The sequence below is a fragment of the Lissotriton helveticus genome, chromosome 7 (assembly GCF_964261635.1).
Source record: "Lissotriton helveticus chromosome 7, aLisHel1.1, whole genome shotgun sequence".
Taxonomy (NCBI): domain Eukaryota; kingdom Metazoa; phylum Chordata; class Amphibia; order Caudata; family Salamandridae; genus Lissotriton; species Lissotriton helveticus.
The window spans coordinates 780,056,706-780,077,660 of NC_136068.1; the positions used below are offsets into that span (position 1 = coordinate 780,056,706).

Below are 20,955 nucleotides of genomic sequence, written 5' to 3' on the forward strand. Positions count from 1 at the left end.
CCTGCATTTGCATGCACGAAGCGGCAGGCACCGCGCGGTGCCTGCCGCTTTGTGCATGCAAATGCACTGCTTGCAGTTTTAACATTGCGGCGGGTGCTGCTTCAAGCAGCACCCGCCGCAATGTTAAGAATACAGGATGTGACCACCAGGGTGGCGGTCACATCCTAATTCGCACGAAGGGACCGCCGCTGCCCCTGCGGACGGTCCCTCCACCTCTGGGGTGTCCGTCTGCCATCCTAATAGGCCCCTAATTTAGGGAAAGACAGGTTATTTGTGGCCCTAATAAGAAACTCATTTGTTTTCTTTGATAACTGTATTTATATAAGGAAAAGAGTACAGACAAATTGAATGCCTATTAAGGGTTCACCCAGAGAAGAGAGGATGAGTCCCATCACGATGCATATTAGCACAAGAAGGCTGACTTATGCAGATCCGTTCCACCATTCGGGAGTTCCACAAGCTCACCTACAGGGTGCAACAAGCACGTGGATGCCTCACGTGGTATCCAGTTACCCAATGATATTTTTTATGCATTGTACTGAACAGAAGCACCCGCTAGCACTGAACTAATTTCTTTTCAAATGTTTACCTTCTTCTTCTCACAGAACCAAGAGCACTTCCTTACCCCTCATTAAGGTAGGAAGCTCTTAAATTCTCATGTTTTCAAATGCATCTTTCTTCATTTTGGTTCATTTTAATTTACCTTAATCACAACTTTTTGGACTCTCTGTCTGATAAAGACCTGTTAATCTGCCCCCGGTTCAAAGCACACTACTTAAATTATTTTAAAAAGGAGGACCTATAAAACATTTTAATGGATCCAGAGAACAAAGTAGGTCTATTTGAATAGACTGCCATTACAATATCACATCGTTTCTCAAATGTCACCCTCTCAGGACTATATTTTTTCAGAACAGCATAGTGGAGTCCTCATTTATTCTCCAAAGAAATGTAGATTGGCTTGCACTTCCTACAGGGTCCAGCAAAACTTTGTGTTAACATTTATATGATTTTTTTTGTAATATTCCCTTTGTCTGTAAGTACAGATGATGTTCTTTATTAAACAGTGTGCTTCACACGTACAGTTGTACCCCCAGTGTGGAAGCGTTACTGTTTCTGAACAACAACTTAACAACCTCTATGAATTGGTTTTATCTGCAGCTGATGTTAAAAATGACAATGAAGATATCTTCTCAGGGAATATAATGCATAAAATCCAATGTATTGCTTTGTTTTCTTCCTCATATGAAAACAAGTATAAACGAAAAAGGAATAACTTATTAGGGCAACCGCTAACCCGAATTTTCCTATTTTAGTAGTCCCATTAAATTTATGCAGCAAGTAGGGATGTTTCTTTTTTTCCTTCATACATAATTACCAGACCATCTTGCAACCTTTTTTTATATTTCTTCATTGACTTTTTATTAATACGAAACAAAAACAAAGAAAGAACATAGACTCCCACTCGGCTTTCCCTAAATACAGCAACAACCATTCTACAGATTTCATTAATAGCCCTTTTTAGTTCTAAACATTTTCAAAAAATTAGCTATACGTATTTTCTCCTACCGCTTTTAACCTTTCCTCAATGTTAGCTGTTTCACTTGATGAAGTAGAAGCCATAGTGTCCGCTTGATTTTGTCTGCTCTTTGCCTCTTGCATGAAACACCTTTGAAGATCTTTTATATTTCTGAAAGCACAAGTAAGAAATTGACCTAGTTACATAATGTTAAAAATGACCTCATTCCGAAATATCAAACTAAACTCTGAATATTGGAACATTTTTCTCATTATTTACCATTAAAAAATGTTGTGGAATCTACAGAACATGTTAAGCTAAAAACATTTACCTGTAACTCTAACATTCCGCATCATTAACCAGACTGCTCTCATTATTTTAAAATGCTTTAAGAAGAAAAACATACAATCCTTTGGTTTTTTTTTGCGAGCCCACACAATTATTGAAAAAGATGCATCAGGGCAAACCTACACTCCAAATGAAATAAAGAAATAATTGCCTTGATTCATCTACCGTACCAGCATGTTCCTATGTGTGAGGAAGTCAAAACAGGAATGTCAAGTTTTAGAAAAACATGCATCATTTACAACATGGACAAAGTCCAGAGATGTTTCTGTTTCACTAACCATATAAAAAAGCAAATTAGATGTATTCACAAACAATCACCACTAGGGACTTGACCCTGCCCAAGAGCAGCATTTAGTAGATGGTGCCAAAAGCTGCAGACAGAATGAGACGGATTAGGAAGATGACAGACCCATAATTGACTCCCTTTTACTGGATAGTCAAAAATTCACTTTTCAAAAATCCGATGATTCCAATTTTCTAGAATAGTTCGAATTTACTTTGTTACAATTTTTTCTAGTGGTTTACTCATCTTATCCAGCTACTGTAATTTACACCAAGTTTTTTTTATATTGTTTAATAAATTGAGAGAAACCTAAAATAAGGCAAGACTCAATATAATTCACCACTACCAGCAATAGTAGATTTTATGACAGGAGATTAACATGAATGAAAGGAAAACTGGAAATGTCTATACCTTCAAAGAGGAGAAGCAGCTTTTCCTCCGAAAGCGGTGGCAGAGGAGGTAAAATTAATTCAGAAATGACAGAACAGAATGGAGAAATATCAATGCATAAATGCTTATGGTTGAGTGAAGGGATTATGTTTGCTAGTGATTTGACTGAATGTTATGTTAAGCCAATTTTCAGAGAAATAAATTGCATCCTTATCAGAAAATGATAGTGGGTTAGGGCATATGCAAGATGTAGGTTCCCGCTTCCATATCCATTGAGTGTCAAGAGTATGTTTTGAAAAGGAGGTGTCTATAAAAAGACTTCTGTAAGGCTTGAGTTAAAATAACATCAACAGGTATCACTTAAACATAGTAAATGCCCCTTACTATAAATAACCTGCTGGGATCCCTCCAAAAGGTAAGAGAACAAAGAAGCCAAAACCCAGTGGCAGAGACCATTAAAGGTATTAAGGGCCTGATTCCGATGTCGTTTGGAAGGCCTCCGCATCGGATTTAGCTTTTTCGGATCCAATTCGTAGCCCTTTTTTCCGACCAAATCGTACACAGATCCGGACTACCAAGTACGATGCGAAGATCACATACTCGTCGACCAAATCATTTCCCAACTCAATCCTGTCCATACAACTTGTTCGTAGACCAATCGTGCCACGCAATGGAGCTGGATTCCGAGCAATCAAGTACAATGCACGATTCGGACAGCAGTATCGACTCGGTCTCAGCTAAATGAAACGACTGTTGGAATCGGGCCGTAGCAGGCTCCCCTTCATCCGGGGCCCTACAAATCTGTCACGGGTGGGGTGCTCCTGATCCAAACATGCACAGTGTGGTGGGCAACATGGGGTGCCCGCCACAGAGTGAACGCTTTTCCCCACCCACCCCTTTTTGATATTAGAGCCTGTCTACACGTCCAGTATACAGGATCCCATAGAGTTCAATGGGAGTCTGAGCGAACCGAGTCCGGAAGCATTTGTATGTATCATACTCACTCGTCTGGACTCCAGGAGCACGATTCGCTTGTAAAGCCCTTCGGATCAGAGTCGTACGGAGGGCTTCACTAGCGAGATTAAAATCGGGCCCTAAGAGTTAAAATGCAGTATTTTAAGCGACTGTACTATACAGTACTTATCACTGAATGTCTTGAGATGATGCAGTGCACAGATCAAAGCACCTAAATTGATCATTAAGGGGTTGATTACGATGGCGGCATCGTTTCGTATTTGGGACCGCCCGCCTACAAGGGGGCAGTCTCACATACCATATTAGAGCAAGACCTTTATATAGAGCAAGACCTCTGACCTCCTGGTCAGGAAACTGCTCTCCCCTCGTGCAGCTCCGTCGTAGTGCCTCTGCCCCCAGCGCTGCTTCAGGCCGGTGTTGCAATGCTCCTGTTCTGCGCTTCGCTCCGTGAGGTCCTTTTGCTGAGTGTTCAAGCTCACTCTGTCTTCTTTTGCCTTTGCTCACCTTTGACTTTCTTTGTCCTTTTCTCACTTTGTCTGTTTTGCCCATTTCTCACTTTGTCTTTTTGCCTATTTTTGCACTTTGCCTCTTTTTATCACATTCTCCTTTCCCTCTGTTTCCCTCCTTTTCTTCCCTCCTCCTTCCTGCCACTGCTGCACTGACCAGGACACATCCTCGACCCCATCTTCACAGCGGGAAACTCCATCACCTTCAGCCGCACCTCGGAACTCCCATGAACAGACCATTGATGCATCCACTTCATCTTCAAAACAACCATTACCCACATACCTCCATTCCAGCTCCCACGCAGAAACTGGAACAAGATCTATGACTACCAGCTCACAACCTCCCTCAGCAGCTCCATTCCAACCATCACGGACGACGACCCAAACACTGCAGTCCGAACCTTGCACAAATTGATCACCAACTTCACCCACACCATTGCCCCCCTCAAGAAAACCACCAACACACATGCCAAGAGAGCTAGCTGGTTCTCCACCGAACTCCAAGAATCCAGACAAACCTGAAGATGCATCAAAAAGATCTGGAGAAACTCAAAAACAACAGTAGCACATGACAACTTCAAAGCAGCCACCAGCACACACACTTTTCATCAGAAACATAAGGAAGAAGGTACTCCAGGACAGAATATCTGCCCACGCACACAACAGCAAGGAAACTTTCAGCATCATCGAAGAGTTTACCCAACCCAACAGTGAGACAACAGACATTCCCCCCTCCCAGGACCTCTGCAACAAACTCAGCCCCTACTTCCACCACAGAATCAAGACCATCTGTGACAACTTTGATGACCAAAACCAACATGTGGAACCCGCACATTCCACTCCCGATACCACACAGCCAACACTTGACTGCTGGACCCCTCACATCACCGAAGATACCCTGAAGACAATGAAGTAAATCCACTCCAGGGCCCCCACAGACCTCTGCCCCCTCACATCTACCACAGAGCTGCAGACATCATCGCCCCTGAGCTTCACCGAGCCATCAACCACTCCCTCGAGACCACCTCCTTCCCTGACGACTAGAAACAGACCGAGATCAACCCTCTCCTGAAGAAACCCACGGCGGAACCCACCAACTTAACAAACCTCAGACCCATCTCACTACTCTTGTTTCTGGTGAAAGTCATCCGAAAAGCCGTCAACAACCAGCTTTCCTCCTTCATTGAAGAAAACACCATCCTCGACACCACCCAATCTGTCTTCAGGAAAAACCGCAGCACCAAAACTACCCTCCTCGCCGCAACAGACGACATCTGCTCCCTCCTCGACAGAGGCGAGACTGTGGCCCTCATCCTCCTGGACCTCTCCGCAGCCTTCGACACAGTCACTCTCTGCACCGTAGCAAGAAGACTCCATGGCGTAGGGATCCGGGACAAGGCCCTCAACTGGATCCGCTCACTCCTCTCCAGTAGAACACAGCGGGTCAGACTCCCACCCTTCCTCTCGGATTCCACACCGATCGCCTGTGGAATTCCCCAAGGATCCCTTATCAGCCCCACCCTGTTCAAAATATACATGGCCCCGCTCGCCCCCATTGTCAGATCCCATGGACTCAACATTGTATCCTACACAGATGACACCCAATTCATCCTCTCCCTATCCAACAAACCCAACATATCTAAACATAACTTTCAAGAAGGAATGGAAGCAGTTGCCAAGTGAATGAAGAGCAGCTGCCTACCACACAACACAGAAAAAAATGAAGTACTCATCATGGGCCCACACCCCAATGCCTGGAACGACATCTGGTAGACCCCTGCCCTCGAGAAACCCACCCAGCCCCATGGACCACGCACACAACCTCGGATTCATCATGGACTCCGAACTCAAAATGGACCACCAAATCAGCGCCATCTCATCCCCTGTTTCCACACCCTATGACTCCTGCGAAAGACCTTCAAATGGACACCTCCTTGAGCACAGAAAGACCTCCACCCACGCCCTCATCAGCAGAAGGCTCAACTACGGCAACGCTTTCTATACTGGAATCAACAAGAACCTCACCAGTAAACTCCAGAATGTTCATAACACATCCGCTGGACTAGTCCTTAACCTACCACGTCACTGCCACATCACCCAACACCTGCGTACACTACATTGGCTCTACATCGAGAAGAGAATCACCTTCAATCTTCTCACCCACACCCAAAAAGCCCTCCACAACATCGGACCTGAATACTTGAACTACCGACTCACATTCCACACACTCCAAAGATCCCTCCGCTCAGCCCAGCTCTTCCTTGCTACGGTGCCTTGCATCAAGAAGACCAGAACAGGAGGGTGTTCCTTCTCCTTCCTCATGACCAAGACATGGAACACACTCCCGCTCCACCTCAGACAAATGCCAACACTCTCCAAGTTCACCGAGGACCTCAAGACCTGGCTCTTCGATGGATCTCCGTGAACATCCTGGACCTGCGCTCCTCCCCTCCCCCCCAGCACCTTGAGACCTACTCAGGTGAGTAGCTGCACTTAACAAACCTATGATTGATTTATGATGGTGGTGGTCCCAGGAGATACGGTCAGCAACCCCCGCTGCAATACAAAAAATAGGGTGCTGACATATCCCTGAACTACGTGGAAGGCACCACTCGGTGCCTGCCATATGGTTCAGGGATATTTAGGGGGGCACCTAGGACCCATGTCCCAGGCCCAGGGAGTAGGGGAGCCCACTTTGAGCACACAATTCCATATCTGCCAGTTCTTTTGCAGCGGATTGACCACCACAAAACAACCAGAAGAGAGGGATATCATAATCCCTATACAATGCAGGGACTAGCGGTTGTGTCGATGGGTGGTCAAATTGACACTGCCCGTCTGGACCGTGGCAGTCGGTCTTTCCTACCGTAACGCTTCTGCCCGCCATTGTAATACAGCGGACGGAAAACCACATTACGATGGCAGAGGGACCGTCACTGACAGCCTGTTGGTGGTAGTCCCTTCACCATCGTAATCAGCCCCTAAGTGTTTTTCAAAACTGAAGAGTAAAATGGCTATAACAGTAATCTCTCATTTTAGAATTTTAGTTGTAGCCTTGTAAGCAACAAGGTTAACTAATCATGTTTTTGCCAACAAACCTCTCAAGTAGGTAACATAGAGCACTCACAGAGAATTTTACTTTGCTCTTGATACATATCACTACACAGCTACCCCCTCCTCCCTAAACCGAAGGTGTTATCAATGTGGAAAAGAGCACCAGAATGTAAACAAATCACTCCTCTGTAGTTCTTCGTCTGCCTATATACTGCCTCCTGGATACATTGGGGACATGGATTATGTGGTGTGAAACTTACTCCTAAATAATTCCAATGTGATGCTTGAAGATTTCAAGGAATGACTTGCAGATCAAGATAATAATTGTGCTTGATTTGTGCTCGATTACTTTGCAAACATCAATCACATGCAACCCATCCATAAGACTATGCTCAGTAATTGGCATTTTTGCACTGTCTTTGGCTCACAATATTGTCACATTGCATCTATCAATCTTTTAATAACAGTTTTTAAACCTAAAAGCCATTGAAAGAGCTTGAACTGGGTCTTCCATCAATCAATCAATCAGGAGTTTATAAAGCACACTACTCACCGTTAGAGGGTCTCAAGGTGCTGGGGGGGGGAGTGGCTCCGGATCAGTCGAAGAGCCAGGTCTTGAGGTCCTTCCTGAATGTGTTTAGGGTCAGGGAGTGTCTGATGTTCACAGGGAGCTTATTCCATGTCTTGGCTGCGATGTAGGAGAAAGCTCTCCCGACGGTTCTGTTTCTGAGGATGCGGGGGACCACTGCCAGGACGAGGTCGGCAGAGCGGAGGTTCCTTTTGGGTACGTGGAAGGATACTCTCTCATTGAGGTAATTGGGTCCGATGTTGTTGAGGGATTTGTAGGCGTGGGTGAGGAGTTTGAAAGCGACCCTCTTCTCGATGGTGAGCCAGTGTAGGGCTCGTAGGCGTTGGGTCATGTGTTCATGATGTGGTGTCCCGAGGACGAGTCTGGCTGTGGCGTTCTGGATGGTTTGGAGTTTGCGTAGAGGGCGTTGCCGTAGTCTAGTCTGCTGGTTATGAGTGCGTGGGTGACGGTCCTTCTGCAGGCAGAGGACGCGAAGGCAATTGAAACTAGTGGAGGCAACGGCATTGATCTGGCGGTTCGTGGAGAGTGAGGAATCATGGATGATGCAGAGGTTCTGAGTTTGGTCTATAGGGGTGGGAGGGTTCCCGAGGGTGGAGGGCCACCTGGTGTTGTCCCAGGCGGAGTTGCAGGGTCCGAGGATGAGGACCTCGGTCTTCTCTTAGTTGAGCTTCAGGCAGCTGGCTTTCATCCATGCTGCCACGTTCTTCATTCCCTCCTGGAAGCACAGTCTGGTGTCTTCGGGGTTCTTCGTGAGTGAGAGGATGAGCCGGGTGTCGTCGGTGTAGGATACGATGCTGAGCCCATGTTGTCTGACTATGGCGGCGAGGGGGGCCATGTAGATGTTGAAGAGTGTGGGGCTGAGTGATGATCTCTGGAGTACTCAGTTGAGCGGGAGCGGCGACGTCGCGCCGAAGTCAAGCCTAAGTCCTGCCCGTCTGCGCCCGTCCGCGCCAGCACGGGCCTAGGGCCTAACCCCCCTGTTTCTACTTTTATGTCCTATTCACGCTCTGCTTTATTGCAGATGCGAGGTTCTTATTGCCCTTCGCACTCTGTCATAAATTGCCAAAATGCGCCCTTTTCTTGCCCTCACTGCGCTCTCACTTTGGTCTCCCTCAAATCATGCACAGACAGCAGATCTTCCACGTTTTGGAATTCCTCGGTTCCTAGGTGTACCCCCACGCCCCTCCTTCACCATTCTTCCCCGGCTTTCAGTTTCATCAGTATTAATTGTCGGTCTCTCTCAAAACATAAGAGAGACATTTTTGACCTCTTGGAGAATGCTAGCCCCGCTGCCATGTTTACCACCGAAACTTGGTTAAATGATAGCTCGGGCCCTGACATAGCCATGGCTCTCCCCAACAATTACACCTATGTTGGGCGTAACCGTGTTCTCAAAGATGGTGGGGGAATTGCTATCATCTTCAAGAGAGAATTTTCTTGCAAGTGGGAAGATCTTGACTTTCCCAATTGCGAAGCTGGTCTGTTCAAACTCTCCCTTTCTCCTCAATTCACACTAACGGGCACTCTGATTTACCGTCCACCAGGCTCTGCTAGCAGCTGGGCAGCTGCACTCCCTGAGCTTGTGGCCCCATTCTTAGTACAGTCTCCCAACTTCACGATTCTCGGTGATTTAAATATTCATTTCACCTCGTCCTCTTGTGCTATCGCTAAACGTCTCCGACAGGATCTGGAAGCATTAGACCTTCATCTTTACAACTCCGACCCTACTCATAAGGCCGGCAACCTTTTAGATCCTATCTTCTCTAATCTAACTAGCATGTCCTATCTGTCGTCCACTCCTGTCCTCTGGTCTGACCATTTTATTGTTAATTTTGCTATTAAAGCGTCTGTGGCTGATTCCCCTAGGCCCGATCTTCCCCACAAAGCCAGTAGAAACTGGAAACGTCTTGACTTGAATAAATTAAACTCTCTTCTTGGCAACTCCAAACCCATGATCCCTAAGATTACTATTAAAGAGCTCCCCGATGTTACATCATGGTTAACCACTGCCCTGGATTTCTGTATCCCGATCCAAAATAACAAAGCTCAAATCCATCACCCCCCTGCTCCCTGGTTTAACGACTCTCTCCGGGCTGAGAAATCTAACTGTAAAAAACTGGAGCGCAGATGGCGTTCCAACTATGACCCCTCCCATAAAATTGAATACAAGTCCGCCCTTAAAATGTATCATGCGGCCTGCGATACTGCCAGAGCTGACTTTGCGAACAGCACCATTCTAACAGCGCAAAATAGACCCAAAGCCCTATTCAAAATAGTCAAGGAGCTCTCGGGTGCTTCCTCGGTTCCCAAGGATCCCTGTTTAGACACTGCTCAGTGTAATGTCTTAGCCAACTTCTTTCTCGCAAAAATTGATAAGATTTATGCTGCTTTTGACCTCACCTCTGCCTCCTCCACTCACTCTGCTCAAGATTCATGTAACTCCTCGCCTGATATCATCCCCGGTTCACTGCTCACTGCCTCCCCACTTCTTGCTTGGGATCCGATCTCCCCTGCGCTGCTAAATAAGTATCTTCAAGACATCAAATCTGGTTCCCCCATGGACCCTATGCCCCCTCAAATTTTGCGCTCCTTGGACCCAGTTTCCCTTCACATTATTTTAGATGTCTTGAATGCTTCCCTGACAGAAGCGACGGTTCCAAACGAATGGAAACACGCAATGGTGGTCCCTCTATTAAAAAAGGCAAATGCAGACCCAGACAACCCCTCCAATTTTCGCCCTATTTCTTTGCTCCCTTGCTTTTCCAAGATTTTGGAGAAACATGTTAATTTTTTACTTAACTCCTTTGTCGAATCCTCCAATTTTCTTCATGGCTCCCAATCCGGGTTCCGGGCGGGTTTTTCCACGGAAACCACCCTTCTGGGCGTGTCAGAGACCATCAGGCGCCAAGTGGATAAGGGGGAGACGGTGGCACTCATTCTGCTTGATTTGAGTGCAGCATTCGACACCGTCTCCCATTCCATCTTACTGTCCACGCTGGAGGGAGTTGGCGTCGGTGGTACCGCCCTGGCCTGGATTGCTAATTTTCTTTCTGACCGCACGTTCCAAGTTTTTTCCTCCACTTCTGTTTCATCTGTTTTTTCCTCCACTCACGGTGTCCCCCAAGGGTCTATTCTTAGTCCCCTTTTCTTTAACCTGTATGTGAGGCCGCTTGCTTTTTTAGCGGAACAGGCTGGCCTCACAATTTATTCGTATGCCGATGACACTCAAGTCATCTACTCCCTCTCTACCAATAAAAATCTCCCCTCGTCTTCTCTTAAATCCGGGCTAAAACAAATATCGGATTGGATGCTGAAGCACAAGTTAAAATTAAATGGGGACAAGACAGAACTCCTCCTGTTTGGCCCAGACACCTCACTCTGGGGCCCACACCATTGGCCATCGGAGATGGGTCCTGTACCCAATCCATCAGAGTCTGCACGCAATCTTGGGGTGCTCTTTGATAGCCAGCTTACCTTCAAGCAGCACGCTGTGAAAGTCTCCGCCACCTGTACCACCATCATCAGGTGGCTAAGAAAAATCACATGGATGCTACCGGCGGACACCTTGAGGACTGTAGTCCAGGCTCTTGTCATCTCCCGCCTGGACTATGGGAACATCCTTCTCTTGGGCGCCGCAAAGGAGGTTACCAGGAAGTACCAGGTGGTGCAGAATATGGCAGTTCGCCTCATCTGCCACCTCCCTGCTAGATCCCCGGTTACTCCCCATATGCGGAAATTGCACTGGTTGCGTATCGAGAACAGAGTTAAGTTTAAAGCACTCTGCTATATGCATAAAATCATGACTGGTAAGGCCCCCCATTATCTGTCTGCCTTAGTGCACCATTACGTTCCTCCCCGGACACTCAGGTCTTCTACGCAGAACAAGTACATGATTCCTCGCACCAACAGAGCCAAAATGGGGGGACGTTCGTTTGCCCTATTGGCCCCTTCCTTATGGAATGCCCTGCCTCAACTGTTGCGCTCCGAATCTTGCTTCCTTACTTTCCGTAAGGGAATTAAAACCTGGCTTTTTAACTCCTGATCCCCATTGTTTATTATTTTCTCTTACTTTCTCTGACCGCCTAGTCTGCCTCAGCGCCGGGAAACCTTCGGGTAGCTGCGCGCTTAACAAATGTAATTATAAAATAAAAATAAATTTGCGTGGGTTAGGAGAGGAAGGGAGGGAGTCGAATCCTCTGGGTTCTGCCGGAAAGGAAGGATTGGATCCCATCGAGGGCGGATCCTTGTATCCCCGCGTCGTGAAGTCTGGCTTCGAGCGTGCGATGTGAAACGGTGTCGTAGGCTGCGGAAAGGTCTAGCAGGATGTGGGCCGCAGTGTTCCATATGTTCTTTAACTCTTCACCGTGAATCACTGTTGGTGATCCTTTAATATTTTAACAACATTCGAACAGACTGATGACACACTGTCACCCTTGTGTTGCAGTTATAAATAGCCTAAAACACTTGAAACAAATTGTTCCTGGGAAAATTAAAGCATGTGTAAAATGTTGAAATTTAAGTAACCTATAGTTTAAATAGGAAATCGATCTTAACAAATCTACAGAACTGATATCATTGCTTTCAAAGCGGTCAATTTTGAGAAGCATATCAACTTTTACAAACTAATAGGTGAGGCTGTTAAGGCATTTAGGTAGTTGGAACAAACAATTATATCTCCCTGAGGTGAATGACACAAGTAGTGAGTCAAAAACATTGTGTGACATCAAGTAACAGAATATCAAGGTCAGAATATAATTTTTGTAATTGAATTTATATTTAATATAGTTTAGTTTTGTTGTTTTTATTAATGTAATACATATGCATTATTATATCAATGATCTATATTAATATTAATGTAATTATTCGTTTTTTAGGTATCGTTTGTAATTTAAAATGTGTAAGTACATTTTTTATATTTAATTATTGATTTAAATTTAATGCTGAGTTGTTGGGTTGGAAGTTAATAAAATTATGAATGACTGTTTTTTGCAATATGAATCAATTCTTTATTGTAGGTTAACTATTTATTGTATTATGTAAATGAGTTAATGATTGTGATTTGATTTATTGAAGTTTAAATTGAGATTTTTAATGCTTATTTTAATTTTGTATAATTTTATTTTTAATGTATATTTTAGTAGCAGGTTGTTGATAACTGTGTGGTAAGGGATTTCATTTACAATTGTTTTTTAATTATTTTTTACGTTGAAAAATATTAAATTGGTAATTAATTGTGTACATTTTCTAAGTGTTTTAATGAAAGTTATTTGTTTATTATTTACTAATTTATTGATATGTGTATTTGATAATACATTTTGTAAAATGTACTTTAGATTTGGCATAATTTTTAATTCTGTTTGCTTTATTTAAGTACTATTTTAAATGTATTATTGTTTTATTTCCATGTTAATTTAATGTGTTGAGTGTTTGTGTTTTTTGATGTAAAATATTAGTAAACTTTATTTAAATTAATTTCTTAATTTAATTGATAATTACATTTTGTATTATTATTTATGTTATTTTTATTTATATAATGTAAACTTTTTATTTTAAGAATCTTTTATTAATTTTCTGTTGTTAGGCATTTAAATATTTTTAAGAAGTGATTAGAAGTTCAACACTTTACCTGATTTTGCTTACCTTGGAGTGAGAATAGTAAATCAAACCCCTCTGAAGTCTAACACTTTACCTACTGTTGGGTAAACTAAAGTGGAAATAGTAATCTAACCTCTCCATAATTTAACACTTTCCCTAGTGCTGCTTAGACTAGAGTGGGAATAATAATCCTACCCTTCCGAAGTCAAACACCGTCCCTACTGTTGCTTAAATTGGAGTTAGAATAGCAAATCTAACCCCTCTGAAATCCAACACTTTCCCGGCGCTTGCTAAGACTAAAGGTGGAATAATAAACCTACCCTTCCAAAGTCAAACACTGTCTATACTGTTGTTTAAATTGGAGTTGGAATAGCAAATATAACTCCTCTGAAGTCCAGCAATCTCCCTGATTTTGCTTATGTTGGAGTGGAAATTGTAACTCTAACTCCTCTGAAGTGCAACATCTTGAATAGATTATAGTGGGAATACTAAATCCAACCCTTCCAAACTACCATTTGTTCCTTGTTTCGGCTTATGTTAGAGTGGGAATAGTAACTGTAACCCCTCCTAAGTGGAACAAGTTTTCTACTTTGATTTAAATTGGAGTTGACATATTTATTTTTGCTATTTTTGGTATTTAATTGTTTTTTATGTGTATAATATTTTATTTTTTTATTCAAAATGTAATTTCTTTTTTATATTATTTTATTTATTTAATTGTGAAATGTTTAGGTTAATATATGTTTTTTAATATGTTTAGAGCTTTTATTATTACTGAAAGTTCTTAATTAGTTAAATATTATTGTTATATTTTAGCATATAATATTTACATATTTGGTTTATAGTATTCACTAAAAGCATATATTATTTTTAATATTTAATTTAGGTTAGAAATATTTGTTGGTTATATTTGTTTGTTAGTTTATATTTAAAATGTAATATATTTTTAAAAAGTATAATTATTTTTTTATATTGTTTAAAGAATATATATATATATATATATATTTAATAATACTTATTGCATCTATTTAAATCTACTTATTCTAAATAATATTATTACTTACTACTTTGATATTTTAAATAAATTACTTTAATTGTCATATATGTATATATTATAAAAAATATTATTACCTTGTTTTGGAGATATTCTGTTCCACAATATGTTTGTAGTAAAAGATATGTAAACTTGATATTTTTTTAGGTGATAAGTTTTGACACTATAGTCGTGTCATTCGATATTGCCAGTCTCGATAGCCATACAACCCTCATTGAACTTTAATTTTCTTTTAGAACTGGATTAAAAATCTTTTGTTTTATTTCAATTATAATATCCATAACATCCATTATTCTGTTGAGTGGTGCTTCTTCTCAAAGCAATGGCGTGCTTGAGATACATTACAGTCCTATCCAAATCCTGCCAATTAATTCAGGGTTCAATCAATTTATGCTTACGGTCTGCCTCTGAGGGAAACATTTTGGATCATGCTCCTGATGGTAGCGGTTGCTAGGAATTCTAACATCAATTATCGTTGCATCAGTTTTTTAGTATGTCATACTCATCTATGTTCTTGCATTTAGTTGTCATTATCTCATTCAAGAAACAACATACATTTCAAACTACCCTTGGGGATTTGCAAACCAGATTTTTTCCCATTGCAGGGGTGGAGGGGATACATCATAATACATAAAACCCATTTTAGAAGCATTTGAAAGGAGAGAAGCTGCCATTGTTTGTAGCCTCTGAAACCCATTACTACTGGGTGTTGCTGGCCAGAGTTAAGGAATTGGTGGGTAGTGAGGATAAACAAATGATTGCTTTGTCTCCTTCCTAGCCATCTTTGAGACACCTGAAACAACTCAGGTGTGATGTAACTTGTGATGCCCCAAATAGTTCCTGGTTACCTCACTCTCTAACTTGTAAATCTGGCTGCTTCATACTTTATTTTATTTTATAATTTTCACAGAGGATGTTTCACACGTATGCTGATGATAAACAGGTGATCCTGAAATGAACAGAGCATTTTCATTAGCAACTGTTTATTATGATTGATGTTATCTTGAAGTACAAAACATAACGAGATCAAGCTGACTATGTCTGAGTGAACATAACATAATTCTTGTTGTGAGATACCGTTAATGCAATTGCCAGGGTGGGAGAAATATATCCAGCTATGCCTAATAAGCATCTGCAGATTAAGTTCACAAAGGTGAGGACATGTAGATGTATCTGGGCTCCACTTTGTCCTTGGATAAATTGGATAAATAAGTAAATATAGCTATTCTTTTGTGGAGCCATCAACCCATTTTTGTGAAAAACACAATTGTCTACTATATTCAGCTAAACATGATGGCTTTGGTCCTTATTATGATTACAGTGATTCCATTGGACCGCCATAGTCGTGGAGTCGGCCCGTGGACCGCCGAACCTGCGGTCCACCTGCCATATACGGACTATGGCAGTTGGACCGCTACAGAACCACTGCTGCTGCCAGGGATTCGCAACCCCTGTCAGTCTTGCAGCGATGTGAGGCTGGTAATATGCTGGCGGTGCCGCTGCCACACTGCCAAGCTTATTACTAGTTTCCTCACTGCCACAGTTTTCTCCATAGCCCCCTGTCCATCGCTATATCTACTGGCTCCCTCTTATTGCCTTTCATTTAAGGCGTTGTCCTTGGCCCTTCAAAGATGTATCACAATGTGTCCTCGTAGCTGAAAAGGCAGCCCTCACTACAGTTCCAATCAGCTCTAATGATAGTTCCCTAATTCAAATTAGCTGAATATAGAAGATTGTAGAAGCCTGTGGTTCACACCAACACCACATGCTGCTGTAACAGTTGATCTCCTGACTGTATGACTTTCAGGATACTTCTCTTTTACTGTCTCTACTTGTCCATTGTATTCAGTTGTGGTTTGTTCTTTGATTTTTCCATGTTTTCCAGGCCTAAATGCCCCTTGTGGGTGTTTGGATTTGGTTCAGGAGCAGGATATATGGAAGAGAGGATTGAAGAAAAGGCTGCTTTTATGTGGCTTAATATTTACTTCACAAAATGAGAATATTTAATAAATTGCCTCTATGCGGAAATATTTGCTTATTGTTAGAAAAGGAGGAGTATGATTGAACGCTAGAAAATACATCAATATTCCAGAGGTGAACTCCTAGTATTGATAAATCAAAGCACATCAACCCAAGAAAAGAGGTACAGAAATTAAACAAAGCAAACATGTGTTGTATGTCTAGTATAAGATAGAAGGGTACTTACGGTTCACCAGAGAGGGTTGAGTCCATACCTCCTCCACTTTCACCTTCCTCCTGCATGTTTTCAGAGCTGTCGATTTCTAGCTGTGTATCATCTCTCTCTGGAATCTCCTGCAAAGCTTCTCTTTCAGGTTTACGTAAGAATGTGTGAAATGGCTGTTTAACAAAACAAAACGTGAATGAGACTACTACTGCAAAGACAAAGTTATATTATCAGAGTTCACCACATAGACACAAAGCAGTTTGACTTAAATGGGTTCACTTCAGGCAACCTTGTTTTTAAACCCATCGGATCCAATTAACAGCAGAAGGAAATGTTGTCCTTCCTTTGACTATGTGGTAACCCAAGACAAGTTCTGTACAAAGGAAGTGGAACAACAAAGGAGCATACAGATAGAAATGGCGCATTGACTTTAGAGGCTCTTACTTAAGAGAGGAGCTTGTCTTTCACAGCTGGTAGAGCACACCATTGTCTGAAGGACAAGTGGCCTTTTGGAGGCCTGGTCAAGATATGCATCTGGCTGGAACTGGAATGGCTAACATAACATCACAACAATAAAAGCTTAAAGTTATGAGTTTCACAAATGACTGCAGATTCTGTTCATTTTTACTCCTTTCTACAAAGAATGGGGCAGACATTGGTGATTATATTATTTACATGAATTTGGAGAAAGCATACCTACACTGACATTTTGTACTCAGGCATAATTTGTTAATGTTTCAGAAAGATTGTAAATGATTTATGGACATACATAAGTAAAAAGGAAATCAGAGACCCCTGAGCATTTAATAAACATCTCAGTAAGTGGATAAAGATTTTGGAACATGAAACAAACATGATAGTTTAGAGCAAGACGAGTAACTGAATAATTCTAAAGAGCTCCAGAAGATCTTTGAGTTTCTAAAGCTAAGAATTCAGTTTAAATTCTGTCAAATCAAAAAAGACAAGAGTTTGTGGTTTAATTCAGCCAATAGACTTTCTTGATATGGATCAAAACAGCACATCGCCCAGTGGTCGAGGGTGGATAAAATCACTAGTACATGAACCTTAATCTTACTGGATGCTGTATGTAGTTCTTATGAACAATAAGAAATGATCTGAAGTGACCCATGAGGATGCCCCAGTTTATATAATTTAATTACACAAGATACAATTAGTTCATAGTAGTATGAACACATGAGCTGGCACACCGATGCACTCAGAGAGTCCAGGAGGCGATGTAAACAGAAAGAAATGGAGAACCTCACAAGGGCCCACCTCCAAGAAGGCCTACAAGACCTCACTCAGGAGCTACTACCACGAACTGAAAGAGACCAAGAAGAAAGCTCTGATCCAGAGGATTGAAGCCAGCAATAACAAATACAAAGAACTCTTTACCATTGTTAAGGAATTCACTCATCCACCAACCACCTCCAACTCCATCACCCCATCACTAGGACTATGCAACCAATTCTCTGACTTCTTCCCCAAGATATCTAACATCTACAAGATCTTCGGCCTTCAACCACATCCTACCTTACCTCCGACCTCCACCACTAAGGTAACCCCCCTCATGGAGTGGACCCCAATGACCAAAGAAGACACAATGGTTATAAAGGTATCCATCTACTTGGGGGACCACAACCGACCCATGTCCCTATCGCTTCATCAACCTAGGGAGACCCACGATAAGCACAGCATTCACAACCATCATCAACACTTCTATAGCCACCTTCTGGTTGCCTGGAGATGCGAAAAAGTCACCATTCTCCTAGAGAAACCATTTGTGGACCCTAAAGTCCTCAGCAACCACCAACCCATCTCCCTGCTCCCCTTCCCATCCAAAGTCATAGAAAAGGACATCAACCGTCAGCTCTCCCCTTGCCTTGAGCACCACAAATGCCTGGACAATTCACAATCAGGTTTCAGCTGAAGCCAAACACTGAGACATCCCTCATCGCAGTTTCAGAAGACATTTGCACCATACTAGATCGAGGCCACACTGCTGCACTCGTCCCCCTGGACCTCTCTGCAACCTTCGACACAGTCTCCCATAACACACTCATCTCCAGAAGCCAGGAAAGCTCCCTCAGTTCACCTGCGAACCCAAGGACCTCATCTGCGGAGTCCCACAAGGCTTCTTACCCAGCCCCACTCTCTTAAACATATACATGACTCCTTTAGCAAGCATCATTCGGACCCATGGACTCTACATCATCTCTTAAGCCAACAACACACAACTACTCCTCTCCCTCTTAGAAGACACCAACACCACCAGGAGTAATTCCAAAATGTGCATGACCAACGTGGCCAACTGGAGGAGAGACAACTATCTCAAACTCAATGCTATCAAGATAGAAGTAATAATTTCTGCAACAATAACTCACCCTGGGACTCCACCTGGTGGCCCACAGAACTATGCCCCCACCCCCTCACTCTCCGAACACGCCAGAAACCTGGGCATCGTCTTGGACATGAACCTCATCATGAGGCATCAAATCAATGCCTTCACCTCTGTCTGCTTTCACATACTTCACATGCACAGAAAAATCATCAAATAGCTCCCTTCTGACAGCAAAAAAAAGGTCACCTCAGCCCTCATCACAAGCAGACTTGTCTACAGCAACGCCTCCTACTATGGCATCTCCACGCACCTACTACACAAGCTGCAAACCATCCAAAATGCCACTACCAGACTAATCCTCAGCCTGGCTCCCCATTCAGAAATGCTGCAAGCTCAAGATGCTCATCTATACCTACAAGGCACTTCACCAGGGTCCCACCTACCTCAACCACCATCTATACTTCCACCAACCAACAAGGAACATCCACTCAGCATCATTCATGCTCGCCCACACCCCGCATGTCCATAGAAACAAGACAGGAGGTAGGGCCCTCTCTAACCTAGCAGCCAAATCCTGGAACAACCTCCCCCCGCACATTAGGTTTACCTTGTCACTTATGGATTTCCACAAGAAACAAAAAACCTGGCTCTTAAACTGATCCTTCTTGCAGAACCCACACATACTCAGCTGGATACCCTCACGGATGACAAGAGTCATGCTCTACAAATCCAGGTCACATTACATTACAACACCCTATTGACCTCCCTCTTGCTTACCTTTGCATGATGACTCAGTGCTGAGAGTTCTGGGTCCAGGTGCACTGATGTTTTATTGGGGTCTCCCATGACAGTTAGGCCTGGTGGAGACACATGCTTGTTTGTCAAAGGTGTCAAAGGTGTTTTGCCCACTTGTGATGGAGCTATTATGGGCATCTCAGCTCTCTGTGGAACATTTATTCCTATGAAGAAACAAAATGTGATTTTCCATGCATTACATCCAGTCTCTTAGAACTTCTAGTTTCATCATCAACACTCTAAATTGTTTCTTTATTTAACATGTGCTTATTTTTTTGTCATTTTGGCAGTGATAAAGACAAATTTCGGTATTGTGTGAATCTAGAAATAAAGTTCTCAAATTCTTGCATGGATATTGATCATTCTGTATGCATGTAAGACTGGCATTTTTCTAGAATGCATCTTTGTTACATGTGAATTACAATTACAACACAAAATATGAAGAATTTCAACAAGGAAATGTTCAGAAGAATTATCAACTTAGTTATGATGCATGCTGGCGACATTTCCTAGAAATTTGCGCTTTCAATTGGCCCCCTGAACTGATAGAGCTCTCCAAATATGAGCACGTTTTTACTTTAAATCATGCTCCCATCATTTCACACTTACGAGCCTCTGAATTGAGTTTATGTGTATTGTTTTTTTCCATAATGTCCTTTCAGGACCAAGACCTTGACAGAGAAAGAATAAAGGAAGAGTGGAACTCAAGTATTCTTCTCCAGCAATCCTCTCAATGTACGCCAATGTCAAAGACTCCTGCCTCATAGATATCAGCTATTTAAAGCCAGTCTACAACACTTTCCTTACAGAAACTCTCAGCCAGGCCTTGTATCTATGAGCATCCCAGAAAATCATCTTCCTGGAAAACGTCAGTATCTAAACTATGATAAAAGAATGAACACAAGGCACGAAACTTGTAATGAATACAAATGCTCTCTGACCAATAAGTGAACACCTCCATTCACAATGCTGGTCACAGCTGAACCACGTCTTCTTTCAAAACCTTGTAGTAAGCAACGTGAAAAAAAAGTTTTATCATGATCACCTCACTTGTTGATCACAGTCCATCTGGCAATAATGATCCACAGTTGTACACCTCAGGACAAAAAACTTTAAAATCCAACCCCATTCTGGCCATTGAAAATCTACCTAGCATTGCTCCCACTGTTGAACTTCCCCTTAGGACACACTACTAACAAAGTTATGAATACAGTAAATTGCAGTTAGAAGTCTGAGGTTGTATCAGGATAGATGATCAGTGGTGTACCACTCAGCAGTTAACCTGTGGCTAGAGCATTACAATTGTGCTACTAAGTAGGCT

General features: G+C 42.6%; 1 protein-coding gene across 1 annotated transcript in view; it reads right to left on the minus strand.

Annotated features, from left to right (window-relative positions):
* Positions 1-20,955, minus strand: part of LOC144767042 (protein bicaudal C homolog 1-A-like) — a 195,406-nt gene that overhangs the window by 69,924 nt on the left and 104,527 nt on the right. Inside the window, exons 11-13 of the mRNA XM_078650679.1 lie at positions 19,617-19,798; positions 16,520-16,671; positions 1,570-1,690 (exon numbers count right to left, since the gene is read on the minus strand). Coding sequence (XP_078506805.1) covers positions 1,570-1,690; positions 16,520-16,671; positions 19,617-19,798 — 455 coding nt within the window. The remainder of the gene's footprint in view (positions 1-1,569; positions 1,691-16,519; positions 16,672-19,616; positions 19,799-20,955) is intronic.